Here is a 20,465-nt window from a genome sequence, read left to right on the forward strand (position 1 = left end):
AGCCAGTAATGCCGTTAAGGTCTTTATCCAATTTGAGGTCTGTTGGCCTGGATCAGCCGGCAGAGAGACACGGTCTCTTACTTGTGCTGTGTCAGCTTTTTTCCTTTAGCGTGACCTCGTTCAACTCTGGAAATATGCCGTTTGTCTTGTGTAACATTAATGCTGTATAAACATAAATAAATATAGACAAAAAAATTCACATCACTGATTGATTTGGTATGTTTTACTACATATTTTTCATTTTTCTGTTGACAACTTACCAAGTACAGAGTTTAATTTTTCTGAATGAGTTTCTAGTGGTTTACATTTATTTTTCGTTCAAGTTGCATTGTCCTTTTTATGATAAGTACAGACTGAACTGAAACGTGTCTGCTGCAGTAACCACACAACCATAAGGCAACATATTACAACTAAACAGTAGCATGACCTATCTCTAGCAATGTATCTGCAAATGAATCCTATAATCTGTGGAATTTAGTGAAAGAAAACACAATAATAAACACGCAGGAAAGATTATATAAACAAAATAAGTAAACTGGCAATTATTGTATATTAATTTTGTTGAATAAAATCCAGTGAACCTCCACTAATAAATGTTTTTTAAAAAACATCTTTGAAAGTGCTTTGAATGTAGCAGCGTGTTTTCATTGTTTTGCAGGTCAATAGGAGACAAACAGGTTCAGTCAGAGGTTAAACCTTATGAATAAATTACGACAGTCTTTTGGTAAACTGAGCAGTGTTTGCGCAGCATTAAGCGGGAGTTGACCATCTTGTACTGCCTCTCACCGTAAAAGGATTTCATCCAGTCTAATAATGATACAACCACCATGTGAGGCTCATGATTTATCGATGCAGAAGTTGTGGTACAGGTGAGTCCTCTCGCCCGCCCCTCCCAGAGATTCCGTGTATCCCCAGTTCCCTATTTGGCTGTTTCGGTCGGTTTGTGGGCGGGCTGGTTTTTGTGTGTCACGCCCACAGTGACGTGATGAGAAAAGTTCGTACGGGAGGGACACACACAGGAGCAGCCCGGTCTGAAGACTGCTAACAGCAGCAGCTACAGCGGACGAGCAGCAGAGAGACGGAGGGAAGTTCTTCAAACAAAGGGAGCTTCATAAAGTTAACTTTTATTTATTAATTTATGTGTTTGAGTCGTGTTTATTTCTATCAAAGATGAACGGAGTGACGAGAAGCATGTGCACATTTGAGGACATCAGAAATCAAGAGCATGGGGTAAGTTACTCCTTATTCACATGTTTGTCGCTTTTCTTTCTTATTTAATGGTGAAGATAATGTTAATAGTGTTTTTCAGTTGTTCAGTTTACTTCCTGTATGGGTGCGTTATGTTTAAACAAGCAATGTCTAAATCATGCAGAAATGTAGAGGTAAAGAGCTCAGTTGTTATTTTTGTCCACTCTGATTTGTGGAACTGCTGGTTCCTTTTTCAGATTCAAGATATTTCACTTTTTGTTTATTTTCTTGTTTTTCTTTGCGTGACTCTTCTCAGTTGTGTTGCCTCTATTAGATGATCTGTGTGATTGCTTGCTTCTGTTCAGGCTTCATCTCCTCTAAGTGGTGTATTTACTATTAAGTCTCCGGCCTGGTTCTAATTAAAGTATTAGACCCTAAACCTCCCAAGTCCCAACACACATAGACAGCAGCTCAGATTCAGTCCTGATAACATCTGTGCCTGTCACAGTTGCCTTGTGCCCTCATCATTTAAGGGCTTACAGTTGCAGTTGTGACAGACAGGGAAGGCAGCTCCAAACCTCTAAACACTTTTCTTGTGCAGTGGATGCACCACCTGTGCGTGAGACGTTTACTGAAGCAAGATTAAACATCACACTCGGCTAGATAATTGTACTGTAAATGAATGATCAGCTGCCTGCGTCACGTACCGCAGATGAGCTTTATCCTCTTTTGTCTGTGGCAGTAGAGGTTTAATCATTTACCTCGCCTGAAAAAGGAAACTGTTATCCTGCTATGTAGTTTATGAGGTTGCAGAGCAACATGACACTTTCACCTTATCAGCAGCCTGCTGCTGAGTTCAATACCTGTAGCCGCAACAGATCATATCAGATGAAATTCTCTTAAGAAGGGCTTTACAGGGAATGTTCTCCACCATGATTATGTTAGATTAAATAACTGAGTGGGATTCAAACAGAATTTGACAGCCAGATTTTGTGTCAATGGTCTAGACTTAAATATCAGTTACTGTTGTGTAACTACAAAAAGGTCAGAGTGTACAAAGGGCAGCGCCACTCGCACACCTAATAAACTGATTATTTTGTGTGAAGAAATATGTGAAACTCAGCTTCTACTTAATCTATAATACTTCACATTTTAATATGCGACTGACATTTGCATGAGCGTCATACATAAAACAAACTCATATTTATCACAGTCAAATAGTCCACCACCTTCAGTTATTTACATATCTGATAAGGTTATTCAGGTCAGCCTAAATGAAACAGCAGAACTATTTAACCTCTACATGTAACATTTCATAGTGACTTATTAACAAAAACATGAAACCCTTCCTGTTTATCAGGCAAGGGAGGTCAGTCCATAAGGATACATGAGGAGAGGAAATGTGCCTTCAGTGGATGTTTTGTTGAAGGGTTTCCCAAAACTGAGATGATATGATCTGGACACAAATTGTTACTTTACACTGTATAAACGCGACCAAAATCCAGTTATCATTTTTGAATAATTTGAAACTTGTGGTACAATCTTTCCTCCCTAAAATCCCAGTGTATTGAGAAGATTGTTTTCTTCTGTGAGGGCACTTTTTGAGTAATGCCCCAATTATCCCTCCAGACATTGCATCTCCCTGTGACTGAACACATTCCTTCTGTCTTTCCTCATCCTCAGACACCATCTCAGTCAGGAGTGAGTGACGTTACTGGCTGGGAATGAGCCAAACATGACATATCCTAAATGCGCAAATGTAGAGGAACGAATAGAACATGTCAGATTGCACCCTAGAGCAGGAAAAAATCCAAAGACAAAATAATTGATAGTAAGATGATTGTAGAAATTAGAAAATGTGAGTCTGTCCTGATGACTTCATGACTCAGATCCTGGATCTCACCTGTGGTAGTTATACACACGCGATAGTTATACACATGTGATAGTTATACACACGCGATACTTATACACACGCAAACCTCCCAACGCTTCACTTAACACCTCAGTTTGTGTCTGCCCTTTAAAATGTACTTGCTCTTTAACTTAACGCTTCAGTGTGTACAGACTGCTGACTGCCTGACGGTCAATAATACCCATCACTATACTGGCAACTACAGCTCAATATAGGTCTAATCTCAAAATAGGATAAACTAGGGCTGCAACTAACAATTATTTCCATTATTGACTGGATGATTTTACTTGACTAATCGATTCATTATTGAGCCACTGAAATGTCAAAGGTGGAAGGTGAAAATCACAATTTCCCAGAGCCCAAAGGCCCATTTTCAAGTTGCTGGTTTTGTCCCACCAACAGTCCAAAACCCAAAGGTCATTAACCATCATATACAACATAGAAAAGCAGAACATCCACACATTAAAGAGGCTCGAACTAAATAGTTGCCAATACATTTTCTTTCAGTTAACTGATAAATTAATCGACTGATAATTGCAGCTCCTGTTAAGCAGTGGCTATTATTATTATTATTATTATTGTTATACAATTGACTGTCAGTAACGGTTAAGTATCAAAAGTTGGCATTGAATTCTTACATTCTTAGTCTTGTTTCTTATTCGTTAATCAAATGTTTCCTCAGCTTAGTCATAACGTTGACGTTTATTTCCGCAGTTTCTCTAACAGCTAATGTTAAGACGACTTTAAACTCAAATGTAATGAGGAGTTTGGCAAATTTTGCTAATAAAAAGGTATTGTATGACATGTTTGTATACCTTTTCCTTGTATAATTCAGGTTAAAAAAAAACCTCAGGTATCATGTGGGCACTGGTTTTGAAACATGACCTGCAGCTCAAGTGTTCAGCCCGATCGGCTCGCACCTGTGGCCTCAGAGGCCGAGGTTTGTAATGTAGCTGGACAGAAGTAAAGGTGGCATCTGTGTAGCAGGTATAGGAAAGCAGCATTTGAGAGGGAAAGAGTGATTTAATGTGTGATGAAGGACACACATTTTTTTGTGGAATGCAGGTGCAACACCAGCAGGCACCAGAGTGTGTTGCTGTTTATGGGCATGATGCCTGCTGCTGCCTGAGTTCAGAAGTCTGAACAACGGGTACTTTTCCTAAAGTGGCTCAGAGCTGCAGCTCTGTCTGTTTATCAGCAACATTGGCAGGTTGGCAGTCTCGCATGATTTACAGGCCTCAGGAAGCCAAAATCCAAAACAAAAAGCGGCTTCATACCTTAAAGCCTTTCAGCCCGGCCGTACCCGGTGATCTATTGTGCTCTTTGTCCGTACACCCAGCAGTGCGGACACTGTGTGTGCGTGCTTGGTTTCAGGTTTCTGCCCTTTTATAGAGGTAGTGTGTACTTTGTGTTTGTGTACTTTTATCGTGTGTATATCTGTGCAGCAATTTTCCCGTGTGCGTGCACACGTCACCTTTGTCTGGGTTCCCGGGAAATCTAGTATGACAGGTTGTCTTTGAAGGTGGTATAGGCAGCATTTTTGAGTGTGTGGATATAAAAGAGAAAATAAGCAGAGAGACTAGTGTGTAAACAGTCGATGGCAGAGTCAGGATTAGCAAAGTCTTTGTTAGGTTGTTTGGTTAGGTTGTCTACAAAGAGCCAGAGAAGTTGTATAATGATGGATTCCTTCTTAACAACCCTCCCACTGTTCTCCCTTTTTCTCCCCTCCCCTCTTTTCCCTTCTAATGGCTGTGTTCGGGCTTACAGGTGTCTGTAATCTGAGAGAAAAGCATGTTGTACAAGAGGGGAATGTTTGGCTTTCTCTGAGTTTTGTTTGTCGTAGTTGGGCCCACAACTAGGCTATTTCCTCTGCCTTTTTAATTGTTTTTCAAGAATTTCAGTCCCATCTGTCTCTCTCTGCTTTCTCCTCCATTACATCTCCCTGAACAGATAACCAGCTATAAAGGCTCTCTGTACACATGGCCTTTCATTTATAGCCTCTCTCCGGTCTTTATCTCTGCATTACACAACACGACCCAGTTCACTTCTGTCTGGCTCATATCAAGGCTGGAGCATTCTGCATATCAGACATGGTTTATATGCAGAGGGAGAGATGCACACTTTGACTGCCACTTGTATGGTCAACTGCAATAATAGAACTGCTGTAAGAAATATTTCCATTATTGATTTGATGGTTTCGTCCATCAAAACCTTAAAAGTCCTTTTGTACTGCAAGTTATGTACCAAAAGAAAACTAATAAAAGTAATACTGTTCAAAAGGTTCAAATAAGGACAAATTACGCTGGACACACACACACACACACACACACACACACACACACACACACACACACACACACACACACACACACCCACACACATTGTTAGCCTACCAGACTCATTACCTATTAAGCTTAAGTATAATTGACAGTGTTATAGTGTGTGTGTGTGTGTGTGTGTGTGTGCGCGCGCGTGTCTGTGCGCGTGTGTGTGTGTGTGTGTCCGTGCGTACACATGCGCATTCTTCTGTGTAATTGGTTTGCGTGTGCGTTTGTTTGTGTTGAAAGTATTTTACCGCTAGAGAACATTGCAGGCATTTCTTTGGCTCTCTTTGCCTGTTCTGTGTCTCAGAGTTGACATGAATTAGACTCCAGGAGGACACAGAGAATGCATGCAGAGAGATAAACAGAACAAGATGTGTTTGGCTGGAACGAGTTGTGTAATGTCCCTGACCTTCTCTCCCTCACATCCTCTTACGTATTCTTGCACACACACACTGGGTATCACATTTAAGGGGGTTCCCTGTTATGGAGGACACACACCCAGGCACATCCTGCTCAGGACTTTTGTTTTTGTGCATTATTTTGCCTCTGACTTACTCCTCCCTCTCACATTGTTGGCGCGCCAGAGTCTATGGCTACTGTGAGGATTTGTTTCCATGGAAATGTTCTGCCTTGCTTGGCATCACATTATCTGCCCACTTTCCCAGAAATCCAGCCACTGCTTCCAATTGGCTGTGAGCGCCTGGAGAGTTTACGCCTAAAGTCCCTCTGACGTCCGCAGCACACAATTTAATTCAAACAATCTGTCTCTGTGCAGCTGTGAAAGCTTTTGCTTTTTTTTATTACGCTCATATCCCTCTCTCTAACTGGTTAGACTCTCCCTCCTCTGTTTCTGTCTGTGAGTATGACTCAGTCTCTCCTCCTCTTTTTCCCCCTCCCCGCCTTAAAATATTCCTCAATCAGTCTCTCCATCACATAACGGTCTTTTTGTGGATTCACTTCATCGTCTCATTTCTTCGTTGCCTTTTTCAGGAGGGGTGCAGGCGACTGCGGCTCACTCTGCACGACCAGAGGCAGGCATCTCAGAGCACGGAGCAGCACAGAGACAAGGTAAGAACTTCCTGCACCTAATAACTCGGGTTATTACCTGGACTGTCACACCAGCGGAGAGAGGGAATCAGAACGGTAGGAGATAGAGGAGAGTAGCAATGCAAAGAATTGCATGTAATAACATTCATCACTGTTTTAGATGCATGATTTGGACACTTATATTATGTTTTGCTTTATATTTAAATTGACCTTTAATCTTTAATGGAAGACATTCGGACAGATTTGTTGTAAGATAAAGGGAGAAGGATCTGTGAGAAAAATAAACAGAAGCAACAGCAGCAGGTGAAAGTGCTATCATTCAGGCCATATTTGGATCTGAAAGTTCAGACGGTTGACCTTCCCAATGATCCTCAGAGCTGCCGTTCATCCACTCAAGTATCACGGCACATTCCTAGATTCTCAAACAGCTCAGCTTTTCAGTTGCACGATTTTAACACAAACCACCCAAAATGTTTCAGGACAACCCTTGTTTTCCCAAAAACAATACCAAAATTAGATAAAAAAAAAAAAAACTGGACCACCAGAGCAGCAGAGTTACATAAGGTCTTCTTCTGCGTGTCTCTGCTAATGGTTTAGCCTGAATATTATTTCCAAAAAAGGACCAGATGTTTATGGGTTCGTCTCCATAGTGATTATGGCGAAATGTTTCTGCCTACTGATTATAGGAGACTCGCATTCAGTCACACGCAAACATGAATAATTTGCTCAGGAAAAGAAAGTATGTATTCAGTTTAGCCCGTTGGTAGTTTAATAACATTGTTTATAGTCATTTTTAAACAGCTCTATTCCTGCCTGTCCTTCAGAATGTAGTGTTGCAATATTCATTAGAAACATGCTCCAACTCCTCTTCTCTTCTAGTGTTAGCTAAACACCGTGACGATGTTCGGTAAATGTATCACACCCATCCTAACGCCACACTGTGCACGCCGCATTGTTAACGCCTCTACTCTGTAATCTCCAGCCAATTGGACGTGCGTTTGCTCTGGTGCAGCCGGCCACTGACCGGACATCTCTGAACCCTGAAGCGGTCAAATCTAAGGAGGAGCAGGTGGAGGTTATTAAGGTGGGCGAGGCACACCATTGGCAGTTGCTTTTGAAGAAATAAATGGTGTGCGTTTGTTTCATGGTCCTGTCGGTGTTTAACATCTGTGTCTGTTCCAGGTTTATCTAGAGGCCCGTAAACAAGACCAGCAGAAACACCAGCAGAGCCTGGATATGCTCTCAGACGAAGTTTCCCAGATACAGGAGGTCAGTCTCTGGACAGTCTCCACTGTGGCTCTTACACATTTTAAACCCACACACACAACCCCGACTCCTGGATCATGTAACAATTTGCATATTTGCAACATGTAAATTCCCCTTGTCTTCCAGAAATATTTTGTCTTGTGTCTTATCACTTCATAGAGAACATACACATGTTAAAACATTATAAAACATCAGTAACTCACAACATGTCTGTATTTCTAACAGGTGAGGTATTGCCTGAAGACACTGAGGGAGCAGATGGCGGCCAAAAACAAGGTATGTGTATTTTGAGCTGCTTTGTTGTGCCCTTTGTCATTGTGAACCTTGCATCCTGTGTGCTAAATGGCATTTCCTCAACCTCTTTCATTTCCATCATTCACCCTTTCCTTGCTGACTTCCTCCTTTTCTCTCCCCAGCCACTCACAAACGGGTGGAAAGTTGGTCTTCCCTTCAGAAAGAGTTCTAAAGCGGACACACAGGTGAGCATTCAAAGTTAATAAATAATAATAAAGTAAATATACAGCATGTGCGTCAGCAATGCACATATCAAATCGCGCCTGCATATCATAGCCGCTGTGTTTTCCTCTAAACAATGTGTGTTCTGTGTGATGCCTGTAAAGCGATCGCCTGCCAGAGGCACACGGGTATTAAGGTATTAAGTTAAAAAGAGAGACAAACAGAGATGTGATTTAGGAGAACAGCAAGAGTATATAGCACCCCAGTGTGTATCAAAATGTGTGAGAGAGCCGTACCAGCACACTCTGTTCCTCTCCCTACATGTGTTATTGTGTTCAGGCCCGCCTCATTGTTCCCAGCATTCCACAGATACCTCTCCTTTAATAGTTTTGTTGCTGTCGTTGAGCCACACACTTGTTGCAACTATCTGCACGTCAGTAATGTTGTATACAAATACAAACAGAGCTGGCACCATTGTGTTTGTTTCAATAGTTTTTGAGCCAATTATAGCATTTATCTGTGACTCACGCTGTGGTTCGCTCACAGAAGCGTTGCACAAATTAGGAGTAAACCGCTGGTCGTGATCCAACTGCTCAGACACGCCTGGTTTCTTGTGACAGCCAAACCCACTGAGCTCATATGAAACAAAAGCCATATTTTACATTATATCATCATGAAAGCATCTATCTGTCTATCCATCTTGAATTGTTGTTTTTTTTCCCCGTTCCTGTGTACAATTAACTATATCAAATTGTATTGTTTTACTGTTTTTGAGAATAGTTAACGGAAAATGACCTCTAATAAATAACAATATTGACAAGGAGATCTAAAATACATATAATCTTCATTCTTTCTCTTTCAGGAAGCAGATGAAGAAGCCGAGAGAGCCAAGCTGAGGGAAGTCAGTAAGCGTTTATATGCACAGCTAGAGGAAGCAGAAAAAAAACACCAAGAGGACAAAGAGAGGCTGCAGGTAACACACATATACAGAGCTTATTTTTTACATACATTATGAATCATCAAAAATAATGTACACTGCATTTTGGTTGCACTGAAACTACATTTTAAACTGAAATAATTAAGCAACAAATGACTCTTTTGTCTCTCTGTCTCTTCCAGGCTGAAAGCCGCAGGCTGAGAGAGTGTCTCAGCGACGAGGAGGAGAAGTTGAAGATCACAGAAGAAGCCAGCGAGAGGAAAGACCAGCGCGTAGACGAGCTCCAGAGGTTGCTGGGAGGGATGGAGCAGGAGAGCGCCAGCCTGCGAGAAGCGATGCGCAACCGCGAGGACGAACTGCGCGAACTGAGCAAGATCAGAGAGGAGGGCCAGAAAGGGGAGCAGAGGTCAGCGAACACAAACGCGTTAACAGCACGAATGATTCAACTACCAATCGGCGACAATCAGATCATGTGGCGCTTGTTCTAACTCTCTGCGTGTATTTATAGGACTGAGCAGTTGGAGAGGGAGGTGGCAATTCTCAAAGAAAAGATCCACCATCTGGATGACATGCTGAAGAGCCAGCAAAGGAAAGTCAGACACATGATTGAACAGGTGAGGCGCACATGTGTGAGGCTCTGTAAAGCAAACACATTATGTCTGTGTTCGTATTTGTGCAGGATTTACTGACTCTTTGACTGTTTTCTTGTCTTTAGCTCCAGAACTCTCGCATGGTGATCCAGGAGAGGGACCGCGTGATCAAAGAGCTAGAGGAGAAAGTGTCTTTCTTGGAGGCTGAGGTGAGCACTGCTTATTGTCTTCTCCTAGAAAGAATATGTTATTGCTTATTAGTCAAATTTAGACCCAGGAGGCGCGGTTAATGGAAGTGATGGACGGAGAAAGGAAATCAAATATCCGCAGATAGAGCGGAGATATGAAAGGGAAGGAGATGCAACCGCTGTCTGTTTTATGGCCACATCAATTATTTCTATTGGTGTTATGGTGACTGACCCCTGACTTCCTGTTTGTGCAGAACCGAGAGATGCATGACCAAATGGATTACTTCCTGGGAGGGCAACGGTCAAATTCCTACCTTTCATCAGAGCGCAACCCCCAGATTGTCTACAGGTAGGTTTCACCCACTTTTGGTGAATTTGGTCGAATAGCTCCCAAAATACAGTACATGCTAACACACATGATAGGGTGCCGCAGGGATGACATATTTTTGTAAGCCAACCTCGAAAGTTGGCATCACCCTGGTTCCCTGAATAAAAAGCCAATGGGATTTTTCATTGGATTTTGGATAATTGCAGATAATACTGCCTTTTTTAAGACACGAGGAAACCGGTTGTTTTTTCCGGTTTAAGGACTCATTCCTGCTGCACTGTATTATACTCGAAAATCTGCATGTGATGCAAACCGATTACTAGTTTGTATACTGTTTCAATATACAAACGACTCATGTCTCTTCCTCCTGTCTCCTCAGTAAACCAATCAAGTTGTCCAACTCATCCAACAAACAACTACCTTTCATCAAAGTCATTGAGATCAAGTCATGAAGTGACTGTGACAGAAAGACGGAAATTGTCAAGAACCACCATTTGCAATGCAGACTAAAACTGAACAGCAGCCCTACGACCACATCTGATCGCTTTAATAGTTGTGGTGTCAGAGTTGAGCTTCCTGGACTGTAACTACACTACAACACTACAACACTTACACCACAAACACTCTTGAAGGAAACTGTGTGGTGTTTGGCGGCACACACGCATCGGGGCTTGCTGTGCATCTGTGCATACTGAATGTGTGTGTGTGTGTTTCAGCTTTAATGTAGATGCATTAAGCACACTGATTTAGCTGATATGCATTTGAAGTTTATAAAAATAGTACTGCGTGCTGTGTGCAAGTGTTTCCTTGTGCTGCCCTGTTTTGATTGCTTTTTAAACCTTTGGAGTTGAGCAAAGTGCAGGATGGCAGACCTTTTGCCAAAGTGGGTTCTGAAATTATCAAGAGGATATACAGTTATGTAGCAAACATAGCTAACTAAGCTAAACGTTTCATGTAAAAAACTGATCATCTAGTTCCTGTGTAAGCATTAGTCACTCACCCATGAGGCTGTTCACTTGTGAACGGGACTTAAACATGTAAATATTGAATATAGTTTATATAAGGTCAACACCCCGTGATATTGATAAATAATATGGTTTTAAGCCCCAAACAACAATAAGGCATTTCATGAGACTATGATGAAGCAGAAGGAAAATTACTTCATAGACGTTTCACTATTTTACATATTTCTGGTAAAGCATTTCCGTTCCCTCTTATTGATTGTGTAAACAGCCAGCTTGTGTTGTACTTAATTTTAATGAATGTGATTTCATGTTTTAATTTCTACCTAACAACTTTCTCCTTTGTATTTATTTATATATGAAAAACACCTTTAGACAGATTGTGATAGGAGGCTTTTTTATGAAGGACATTCTAATCTATTTGTGTATCTGTGTTTGTGGTTCTCAGAATAAATCACTGAAAATGAATGCAATGCTTTCTTTGACTTCTTACTACAATGAAGCAAGCTTTAAGAACTTGTAAAAAGATTACTCAGAAAGGACCGCCCTCTGCTGGACTCACATTGCCATATTATGCTGACCAAATGTAAGAACATTGTGCACCTTCTTGTCTGTATGTCATTGTTTTATTTGGATAGCAACTTAAACAATAACAACAACAAATACAATTATTCACCTTATGGGAACCCTGAATCACAAAGGAACCTCATAGTTCAGGTATCTGGAGGCCAGTCTACCTTTTACAAAAGACAAAAGTCAAGAGAAGACTTCCCCTGGTGCATTAATGTACTGGTACTTTTGAATTGCATTGCACTGAGAGAACTGATACACAAAAATGTAAAGAGCACTTAATCATCAAAATTCATTAAGTCAAGTATGGCTTCTGTAAAACAGACGTTTAAGGCAAAAAGAAAAAACAGGCTGTCAATTTTTACAGAAAATGAACAGTAGTGACATACATGTATGTAAACATAAGTGACATAAACAGTGTGTGTTTTTCAAACACTAACACTGGGTTTCTCGACAAACATTTTTTTAACAATAAGCCTGTTTTAATCCAGTTGGGTCATTTTAACAAGTCTGCATAGGCCTTTACATTGTGCAATAAATACTGATTGTCTTATGCCATTGCTAAGCCCCAAAGCGCTGGTTTTGGTCAAATCAACCATACTTACTTACACTGCTTATGCATTATTACAGGATATATGCATAGGCTACACTTAGATAAAGAGCACTGAGTCTGATATGCAATAAGCTGTGAAGTAGGAAATACTTTTGGGTATATGAAGGCAGTGTTTTTATCATTACTCTGAACTATCTGGTGACCTGTCGCCATCCGTAGTCACTTTAATCAATGACAGCACTACGTTGTCTATCATCTTTCTTTTGGACAGTATTTCAGAACGAACTGTCCAAAGTGTTGTAGTTGTCTTTGAAGTTCTTCAGCTCCAGGAAGTGTCTGGGCCGCTTGCTGCGCTGCTGCATTGAAGATGTGAGGTAGGTAGTTTGGGTGGGGGAGGAGGAGGAGCTCGCAGGCTCCGTGGTACTGGTCAGGTCTTTGGCTGCGGACTGGTGGTACTGGCTCGGAGAGTTGCTACTGCTGTGAGACTTGACCCTGAAACAGCAAAGGGAGAAACAGATTGTTCCCATAATTAACATTCCACAATGGGATTAGCATCAAAGTGAAGCTGGAAGGGAGCACTGTGAGGAAATAGTGGTTTTACTCACACAGAGGTCAATTCAGTCAGAGCTTTGTGGTATTTAAAGAATTCTGCTTCACCAAAAGCCTTCAGACACAAACAAAAGCCGATGACAAAACATCCGACATTTGTCAACTTTTCATGCAATCACAATATACGGAACATACCAGGATGGGTGACTTATTCATTTATGTAAAATGTCAATATAAATGTGTAAAGACTTACAGAAGTGTGATGTACGGTAGGCTGCAACACATGCACTTTACTGATAACCATTACATATGCTAAATCAAGTGCGCCATATGGAAATGGATGCTTATGGTATTGAACTACAAGGCACGGTGACATCATACGTGACATGATATTTCCACATATTTAAACTCAGTTTTCTTGTTATCGCTTTAGACATGCGGACCGTGTCACACAATATCACAATATCGGCAGGATGTGTTTGATGAGAGACAACCGCACACAGAGACCACACTGACCTCTGCCCCGTGACGTGCTTTGTTGTACCCGTCCAGCACCGTGTCGATGAGCGAGCTTAGGCTGTCTCGGAACACGCAGTGGGAGTTTCTCAGCTGGAGAAGCCACGTCCGAAGTCTTTTACCCGTCACGGCGGTGGATGTGCCGCCGAGTTCACGGAAAGGGAGATCTAAAGTGCAGGTGGTATTGTCACAGTATCATGACAACAAAACAAAACCGGGACTCAGTTAAGTGACGGCAAAGCTCACCAGTGTCTCTGACGGCATCCAGTGCTCTCATCCTGTACAAGTAGTCATGGGAACCTGCAACACACACACAGATTGTTGTGTACACTTGTGCATAAACATGATGTGTGTGCGTGTGAGTGCGTGTGAGTGTGAGTGTGTTTGTGTTTATGTGCCACTAACCACACAGTTCTCTTTGCTTTAACCGGTCGTCATCTGGGTACAGCAGACGAGGCTCAAAGTGGATTTTCTGGACTTGGCACAGTTTGGCTTCAATTTCCTGTCTCAACTCCTACAGCACACACATAAGAAACACTAAGATATAATAAATAATCAGCAAAAACCTGTACAGCCTCTCACTTCTGGTTCATTATAGTGTGTGTGGTACCTTGGGAGCATTGTGGCCAAGGGGAACATGTGGTCCTCTACGAGACTTCATGGCAAATCGCATTATTTGTCTTTTGACGAAGATGAATAGCAAAACAAACACCTAGAGGGAGGAGTTAGTAGAAAAAACAGAAACAAAATATTAAAACAAGAGACACACTATGTAATGAAAATACACAAAACATTGATATATTATACGAATGAATGTAACAAATTACATACACTCATGTTAATCGAACAACATATCTTTTTGTGTAGGCTTGTTCTTGTATTTTTTTTATATTATCTTACTTCAGTAGTATTAATACGTTGCTATATTTCAAGTCATAGGAGATAATTGAGCACAACAACACACTGCCGAAGTCTCCGGACGAGAAGGTCAGCCACCACTTTGTTGTCTAGCGACGTAGTACATGTGTGTCTCTGCTTGGCTTTAATGTAACTAACGTTACTGTTGATCCTAACAATAGTTTCGTCGTGGTGTCCATGGCTCGTTTTGTTTATTTGTCTTTTTATTTGTTTGTCTAAGTTTAGTCTCTTTTTTTGGTTAGTATTTTTGTATTGTATCTAGTTTATAATCAGCCGCCCTGTTGGTTTGGACAAAAGGGTTCTTGTTGCTGATGTTGTTCCACTTGTGCATAGTGAGTTTGGCTTTCTTTTTTAAAGTGTTAAAACAGGGCTTGACTTTGTTACACTAGTTCTAATGAATGCGTCATTTTGAAAAGATTATCAGGTTATGAAGACAGTAGTGCATATTTGTTAGTATGTATATAGATCTCAGACCATATTGCTATGTTTATCAGGAAGAATAATAGACAGGACATCATAACTTTTAAACTTCGTATGATAAAACTCGATGATACATAATGTGCAAAAAGTGCAAAATACGTTAAGTTACTTTTGAAATGATGAAGAGTAAAATATTCTTTTTGAAAATATCATTTCATTTATTGATCATATCTAGTAAAACATTATGTGGTTTCAACACAACAGGAAAACCATTCCTTTACTGCATAAGCAATGTTTGCAAACCTGTGTCGCATTGATGTTAGTGTGTATGTGTGTGTTTGTTATAATGACTCAGCACAGGATTTTGTGTTGTGTACTTAGTGTGTTGCATAGTAAGAATGCAGTCAGTCTGTCTCTTAGAAGCAATGTTAGAAACGGTTGTAAAATACTATATTTAAAAGGGCTGTCAACGTGAGATTTACCCTAAACCTAAACTGGACTTGGACGTTACATCGTTACAAAGTGAAGCAGACTCACCAGACTGCTGTAGGCCATTACGAGCACCACGTTAACGCTCGAGAGGAGAGAATCGTTCCGCATTGTGACACGGTACGTTCAAAGTAAACTAACTAACGTCGGCTCACTTAAATGACGGAAAGTACGTCCAACATGACATTTGAAAGGCAAGTGCTCGTTTTTTACAACGCATTAAATCCGAAAACGTTCAACGACAGACAGAGAACAAGGAAGTAAACAAAGTAAAGTGCTTTTCGTTTTTATATTTCGCTGCCCGCCCGGTTTGTTGACTTCCGCGGTGGTCACGTGACCGGTAGAGGCAGGAGTGACGTCAGATCTGACGGTTCCCTGGCCTCTTCTGCCATCTGCTGTCGAAAGCGACTTCACGACGATGCAACCAGCAAACAAATCAACAAACAAACACAAATGTCAGAAAATAAAGGCCAGTATCCATACATTTCTAGCTCGGAAAAGTTAGAGATAATTCAATTGCTCTATTCCTGCTGTTTATTTCTCTGTTGATTGACACTGAATTGCCTGCAGGCATATCCACTGTGAGCCCTCACAAAGCCCTCTGAGTCCTACACCCTATAGAATGAATTTGCAGAACCAGTGTGTCTCTGTGAGCAGGACAGTGGTTTGCATCCATCCTGCAGAGACACTGAGAGCCATTCTTCCGTCAGGAACAAGGGTGGGTGTCTGTGGAGTCGCACTGGAGATATTTGTCCCTACTCACAGACTGATCTCTGTCCTGAGAAGACCATGCAGCCCACCAGCCCTCTCTACGGCTAATCACTAATTGGATCATTAATGTCCTAAAACTTGGCCTTGGATTAATGTCTCTGACTCTGTTTGTCTTGGCTTTTGACAGACACAGGGAGACGTTAAGACACCCCTTCTTGTTGCAGCGCTCTGATGTAGCAACCACAGTTTCCTCTGTCTCAAAGGAAGCAGGTGCATGCAAAAAGCACATGAGCCTCTGCATGACAACCAAAACTGTAAGTGCTTATTAGATATTTTAAAATGTTAAATACATGTCTGCTTCCGCTTTGAACGACCCAACGGCTGTTTGTTCACATTCCCACTGTGCAGAATTTAGTTTTTGAAAATAAAATTCTTCTTCTTCTTCTTCTTCTTCTTCTTCTTTGTGTTTTCTTCTTCTTCCTCTGTGTGGATAAAAACTATCAGCAATCTCAGGAATGTCTCTCCTTCAGTGGGCATTACAGTCCCACAGATTCTCAGTGTGTCTGAAGTTTTGTTTTCTTGAACACATGTCATACGAGAGGTGTACCTTTTAACAATAATAATCCCTGCTGGTATTTCTGGGTCCACATGAGCTCTTTGTCATCTCTGGTCCCAATTAAAGGCACTCTGTTATTCTGTATTTTGATACCTGCTCGGCCTAGAGGATTTAACTTTGGTTTGTCTTTAGGTGGGGTGATATAATAAGCCTGGGTTGGGAAATGTCCTTCTTGTTCCGTTTCACACAATCATCTCTTAAACTTGCAGTGTCAAAAGGGTGTTTGTGTGTGTGTGTGTGTGTGTGTGTGTGTGTGTGTGTGTGTGTGTGTGTGTGTGTGTGTGTTTATGTGTGCGCGTGTGCGCGCACTCCCTGTTGAGCAGTTTAGCTGGTTACGCACTTAACTGAAGTCAGGAATGCTACCCTGTGAGAAGAGGAAAAGAGGGAGAAACAACAAGGGGAGGGGTAAGAGAGAGAGAGAGAGAGAGAGAGAGAGAGAGAGAGAGAGAGAGAGAGAGAGAGAGAGAGAGAGAGAGAGGATAAACCAGTGTGGCAGGTTTGCGTCACTGTACTCCCTCCATCATGCAAAGCTGATGGAAAGAGAAGAGGGGAGTTACTGTAGGAGCTGATGTCACTACAGAGCGCTGCCTTCATTATGAACCCGCGTCAACGCAGTGCTGTAGGACAGATAACGAAGTCCCTCCAAGAGAAGGTAAGGCGCATGTGTTTGTGAATAGTAAGATCATTTGTAATCAAGTGGGAGAGTAAATGTGTTGGTTTATTTTTTCGGATGTCTGGGTGCATTTGTATCTTGTTTGCTGTTCAATCGGAGTTTAAAGAAAACTGTGCTGTGTTGCCCGGGTTACCCAGATGGGAGTCTTTGTGAGCTCGCCGAACAGGTGTTTCTGTAAACCGACACTCGGACTCACCTGCATTGGAAAGCACCAAAGCTGTCGCCAAAAGTTACACGCTGTAACCCACATAAACGGCTTCATAGCACTTCAGGCACTGCTTATTTGATTCTTTTGTCCTATTGTGTTTGTACAGTAAATCAAAAGCTTCCACTATTTGTGTTAGATTTAAAAAGAGATGATTAGATCCTAATTCTGACTTGACGAATGATCAACAATGGTTTCACTGCCTTTCAGACAGTGTCTGTTGTGTGTGGCTGTGAACTCCCTGATGAGCCATTGTCCATCAGTAATGCTATCGCTCTCTCAGCAGGCTGTATGTAAACCAAAGTGGCGCTTATCTTTGTCCTTCTTATCTGATAATTTCACCTGAAACAAAGGTTTCAGTCTGTCATTGTTTTTCTTTGGTTTTATGAGACCGATACGCGCTGCACAGAGACTCATAGTGGATCTTTAATGCATTGTTTTTGCTGGGTGGATTGCTGTTGGGTGAGTTTTTCCAGTTTTTGGTTCAGGTTTAGCTGACAGTGACAGGTAGTCATGAGTATGTTGCTTGTGTAAACATCTGTTATGATGTGTGTGTAGAACAGAGGGCATTGTTTATCTGAGTCCCACTGTTCTTTGAATGGGCTCATTGAGTCAGCGTGAGGGGACTGTCAGAGGAGCACGGATGTGTTGTAGACCGGCTTGAGGATATTGTCGTGTTTTTGACTCTTCATGCTCTTCTGTTTCATTTTCATATCTCATCCGTTCACTGTTCACTTTATGCTTCCCTATAACGTGTTGTGTTCACTGTTCTCAACCACTCTGTGTTTCTGTCTGACCATTTCGAGGAGCCAGAGCAACCACAATCCACGTATCATAACATTCCAGCCCAACCCGTTCTCAGGATGTAAATTTGTACATTTTTTATGCTTGGCAGGCAACGGGAGCTGTTTGCTAAAGTCGTGCTGAGGGAACCAAAGACTGCAAGGGACAGAACAACAAGAGATCAAGAAGAGGAGCCCAGAGGAGTCCTCTCTTGGGGAATACAAAACAGAGAATCATCAGGAGCGCCGCTGGAATATTACTTTTTTTTTTTTATGCAGCATTTGTTTCTGTGCAAGAAACTGATGAGGGCTGTACTTGTGCCACCTTTTCACAGCGTTGTACACACTCGCAGCTGCTGAATTCAAACAAAGTGCTTCTAGATTTACGTCTAAAGGACAGTTGCTTGGAATTGCTTCAAGATCAAGTTCACTCTTCCACTCTCTTTTGGGGATTTGGCACTTGACAGGAGATCATTAACTTTGTTTACTCTCAGACAATGGACCTGTCCACGCCGCCTCCTGCGGTGAGTGAGTATGACAACCAGAGGACAGAAGCACGCTTCACTGTGCGCTCAGCGAACTCTCCCTCGTACAGCCTCACTTCCAGGCCAGATGTTAGGAAACCTCTTTTTTTTTCGGAGGAGGGGAAGAGTGCTGAGGAAGTTGACAAGAGAGAGAGATACACGGGCACAGATGGTACAACCAAAGTGGAGGATCACACAGTCACTGGTTATCAAGCCAGGACTGGGAGTCGCAGCAGGGTCAGAGGTCAGTGTGAGAAAGAGGATACCTCAGGCTATAAAATATCTCCCGAACTGAACCAGAATGGCACAGCAGTCAAAACTATCACAGAATTTGGCACTGACGGAAGTAGAAAATGTAACCCTGGGTCTGAAAGCCGAGGCAGGACAGACTGGAGGAGATACGACCTGCCAAGTAGAAGTAAGAGTCTAGATTGGAGAGCAGGGACATCAAGCCCTGATAGTGGCAAAATGCCCGACATGTTCGTGTTGCCAACTAAACGAGGGATGGACAAAAGAAGGATTGGAGTTGAAGGCTTAAGGGCCAGGTTTACCTCTACAATACAGTCCCATAACTCCGCTGGTACAAGTAATGTTGAGAAGAGCCCAGGAAGTCACATGCGTCAGACTTTGGACAGGGTCAGTAAAGGTCATTCTCTCCCCACTAGGTTGAGGTCCCTGTCTGGACCTGGCTCTTGTGTCAGAGACACAGCTTCTTCGTTTGGGCCCAAAGGAGGTCAGAGTATAGTGGAGCGGATCGAGAAACTCTATGGGTCAGCTGGTTTCAGTAAAACAGAGGATTTCAGTACAACTAGGGACTTCTCAAACCCTGCAACGTCCCATCACAGAGAAACAACCACTGACTCCCTCATTTCGCCACAGCAGAAGTTGAACGATTGGGCTTCCGGGGGAACCTTCCCCAGGCGTCTCTCATCCGGAGAGAAAAGGAGCCTCAGTCCAGGGCAAAGCAGGACATCCTTCACCTGGACACAAAAAGACACTCCAGGTTCTGAGACGTCACTTTTACCACAGACAAGCAGGACCTTGGGGAGATTGTCAGGGATTCAGTGGCAAGGACAGATACAGGGCAGGTACTCAGAGGCAGGGGGAGTTAACTTGGGCAGAGGGTTCGAGGAAATGGGCACAAGGTCTCTAGATAGAGCCAGGAGCAGGTACTCGATAGCAGCTCAGATACGAGCTGCAAGGGCTGCAGCAGGAATTACTTCACCCCCACATTCAAACAGTTTTGTAGAAGAAGAGAGATCAGTTTCTTTGAGAGATTTGTCTGGTTTAAAGGAAGGACGAGCAAGTGGGGATGGGAGTGCAGATCAGGACGAGATGAAGGGCGAGACTAATGGAATACGAGGGACATTGAGAGAACGAACAGAGTGCCAACCAGATGATGTAGCAAAAGCAAAGACGGAATTAAAGAGTAGCTGCACTGATGAAGATGTGTTTGATCTTGACCCGCAGAACGTGACAATGAAATCAATAGAGAGGAAGAAATTACCAGAGAAATTGTCGGCCAGTGTGAGAAATAAGATCAATCAGTTTGAGGCTCTCGCACAGAGAGCCCATGGTTTGGCTACAGAACAGCCCCCGATGCCCAGAAGGGCCTTTTCAGTTCCAACACATCTCAGCTTGGCTCATGATGGAGTGAAAAAGAGTGCGTCAGAAAAAGCGATAGGTGGATTAAGATACAAGTGGGAGGGATTAAAAGAGGGAGGGGAGGCAGGTGATGGAA

At 42.3% G+C, this 20,465-nt stretch overlaps 2 protein-coding genes across 2 annotated transcripts; one reads left to right on the forward strand and one right to left on the reverse strand.

Annotated features, from left to right (window-relative positions):
* The first annotated feature begins 1,097 nt into the window (after positions 1-1,097).
* On the forward strand, positions 1,098-11,657 carry tuft1a (tuftelin 1a). The gene is made up of 12 exons (XM_079227227.1): positions 1,098-1,230; positions 6,415-6,492; positions 7,454-7,555; positions 7,654-7,740; positions 7,963-8,013; positions 8,154-8,216; positions 9,056-9,166; positions 9,313-9,536; positions 9,639-9,744; positions 9,846-9,929; positions 10,163-10,257; positions 10,616-11,657. Exons 1-12 carry the CDS (start codon positions 1,171-1,173, stop codon positions 10,686-10,688), a joined length of 1,134 nt encoding a protein of 377 aa, XP_079083353.1. The 5' UTR covers positions 1,098-1,170; the 3' UTR covers positions 10,689-11,657.
* Positions 11,658-11,817: 160 nt separating this feature from the next.
* Positions 11,818-15,496, reverse strand: ltap1 (lipid transport auxiliary protein 1). Its single transcript, XM_079227887.1, has 7 exons — positions 15,262-15,496; positions 13,997-14,098; positions 13,795-13,900; positions 13,633-13,686; positions 13,387-13,553; positions 12,927-12,985; positions 11,818-12,813 (listed from the first exon to the last, which is right to left on the reverse strand). Exons 1-7 carry the CDS (start codon positions 15,322-15,324, stop codon positions 12,597-12,599), a joined length of 768 nt encoding a protein of 255 aa, XP_079084013.1. The 5' UTR covers positions 15,325-15,496; the 3' UTR covers positions 11,818-12,596.
* Positions 15,497-20,465: the final 4,969 nt, after the last annotated feature.

Source organism: Taurulus bubalis (assembly GCF_910589615.1).
Source record: "Taurulus bubalis genome assembly, chromosome: 12".
Classification (NCBI taxonomy): Eukaryota; Metazoa; Chordata; class Actinopteri; order Perciformes; family Cottidae; genus Taurulus; species Taurulus bubalis.